The 2530-nt window shown below is 41.1% G+C and overlaps 1 protein-coding gene across 1 annotated transcript in view; it reads right to left on the bottom strand.

Moving 5' to 3' along the window:
• LOC106877328 (dynein axonemal heavy chain 2) overlaps positions 1-2530 on the bottom strand; it is a 141464-nt gene that overhangs the window by 40514 nt on the left and 98420 nt on the right. The window contains exons 70-72 of the mRNA XM_052976818.1: positions 2258-2452; positions 940-1131; positions 94-278 (exon numbers count right to left, since the gene is read on the bottom strand). Coding sequence (XP_052832778.1) covers positions 94-278; positions 940-1131; positions 2258-2452 — 572 coding nt within the window. The remainder of the gene's footprint in view (positions 1-93; positions 279-939; positions 1132-2257; positions 2453-2530) is intronic.

Raw genomic sequence — 2530 nt, 5'->3', positions numbered from 1 at the left:
AGGAAAGCTGGAAGGACGGATGGAGGGAAGGACGAAAGGAAGGAAGGAAGGAAGGATGGCAGAAATGAATGAATAACGGAAGAAGTGTCTTACTTGAAGAATGGCTGTGTAAGAGCTTGATCACAAAAGTAATCATTGATGTATGTAAAAAGAAGACGTCGGTCGTAATCGTCTGTCACATGACCTCCGTAATTAATGCCAGCAATCAAATATTTAAGAGCGTCCCATGGGGTTTCCTCGTAATCTTGGAGATAAATACTCAGCAAGTTCTCTGAGACCTGCATCCCCAAAAAAAAAAAAGGGAAGAAATTGAACATTTTGAGAGCTAAATACCAAATAGCTGGTGGTGGGCAACTTTGGTAAGCATCAGAGCCAGCCATATTTTGAAGTGAAACCCAGAATCTTAATTTCACTTTTGTATTTGGTTTGCAAGATTCTTGATGTGGATTTGTGTGTTGAAACAAATCTTGTTGTGTCTTGGGAGGATCATTATGTCAATGATAATAAACACATGCACTGGTTCAACATCACTTCTTTATTGTTGGTCAATCAGTTGAAGGTTTGTTGGTCACACTGATGAGATGACATTGATGTGATGACCCTCCCAATAACAACAGCAGACAGTCTGCTATTGAACAGGAACTGGTTGTACAGGGTTTATCAGTCCACTTGTCAAAATTCCTCTCAGCAAGGGTCAAATCCAAGCATGACACTTGACAAGTGTCCTCTCTATGACCTTTGACATAGAAAATAATCAAGAATTTCTAAGAAGAACTGAAGACCAATGATCAAGAATTTCAAAGACTCAATAATCAATCAATGATCAAGAACTCAAGATCAATAATCAAGAATTTCAAAGAAGACCAATCCAATCAAGGTAAAAAAAGAGATAGATAGATAGATAGATAGATGAAGAGAGAGAGAGAGATGGGACCCTACCTCAAAATCAGAATCATTGAATTCATATGGTATGTTCCATCCCAGCATCAGGAACTTCCGCCGTTCTAACAGAACAGAATGGAAATAACAGAGAGCAAAGAGTAGCTTCTTGTATTTTTCTTGTTTCGTACAATAATCAGATTTCTTCTTTTCCAGCTGGTTGTAAAGTCGCTTCATGTTTGCCTTCAAACCCTGGAAATGTCAAATTAAAACAGGTTATATTCTTTTATTCTTCTACTTGTTTCAGTCCTTTGACTGCGGCCAAGCTGGAGCACTGCCTTTAGTCGGACAGATCAACCCCAGGACTTATTCTTTGCAAGCCTAGTTACTTATTCTATCGATCTGTTTTGCTGAACTGCTAGGTTACGGGGACATAAACACACCAACATCGGTTGTCAAATGATGATGGGAGGGGGGGACAAGCACAAACACACAAATACATACATACATATGACGGGCTTCTTTCAGTTTCCGTCTACCAAATCCACCCACAAAACCTTGGTTGGCTTGAGGCTATAGCAGAAGACACTTGCCCAAGGTGCCATGCAATGGGACTGAACCCAGAACCTATAGACAGATGGCATGACAAGCCTTGACTATTGGGGTTGACGAGAAAAGCTCAAGCTTTATTCTCTTCAAAGCCGCCATGTTGACCATTGGTTCCTTACAGGGCATGGATAAATCCTCCTGGTCATCAGATGATTAAAAAAAAAAAATCATCAAATTTTTTATAATTAAATATTATCAGGAATTACTCTCTTTAACTTGTTTCAGTCTTTTGGCTGCGGCCATGCTGGAGCACCGCCTTTAGTCGAGCAAATCGACCCCAGGACTTATTCTTTGTAAGCCTAGTACTTATTCTATCGGTCTCTTTTGCCGAACCGCTAAGTTACGGAGATGTAAACACACCAGCATCGGTTGTCAAGCGATGTTGGGGGGACAAACACAGACACACAAACACACACACATATATATATACATATACACGATGGGCTTCTTTCAGTTTCCGTCTACCAAATCCACTCACAAGGCTTTGGTCGGCCCAAGGCTATAGTATAGTACAAGACACTTGCCCAAGGTGCCACGCAGGGGGACTGAACCCGGAACCATGTAGTTAGTAAGCAAGCTGCTTACCACACAGCCACTCCTACGCCTATTGTATAAAACTCTCTTTTTAACATTTTGTGTATTGCAGGACTATTATCAGTTTATTGCAGATAAATATTAACAACAAAACCTTCAACGAATCCCCAAGGGCCATAGGGACCCCGGGTTGAGAAGCATGGGTCAAGAGTAAAGCTTTGTTTTTTTTTTTTACCTTTGGAGGTTCAGTTGTCATTTTGATGCCAGCCTGTAAGATGGAAATTGGGAACTCAGGATGTGGGCTGCTGCTTAACCAAAGACGGAATTCACTGTGGGTTACAACATCTGTTTGTAACTGTTCGATCAGTTTATCGAGTTGGGGCATCCAACTTAGAGACAGGTGGCAGTTGGCCAGGAAAACCCAGTTGCCCTGTGTGAGAGAAAGAAAGGAAAAAAATGGGTATCAAAAGAGAGAGAGAGAGAGAGAGAAAGAGAGAGAGAGAAAGAG

Source organism: Octopus bimaculoides, chromosome 25 (genome assembly GCF_001194135.2).
Source record: "Octopus bimaculoides isolate UCB-OBI-ISO-001 chromosome 25, ASM119413v2, whole genome shotgun sequence".
In the NCBI taxonomy this organism is placed as follows: domain Eukaryota; kingdom Metazoa; phylum Mollusca; class Cephalopoda; order Octopoda; family Octopodidae; genus Octopus; species Octopus bimaculoides.
Note: the sequence above shows the minus strand (reverse complement) of the source record. Positions and strands in the feature narration are given on the sequence as shown.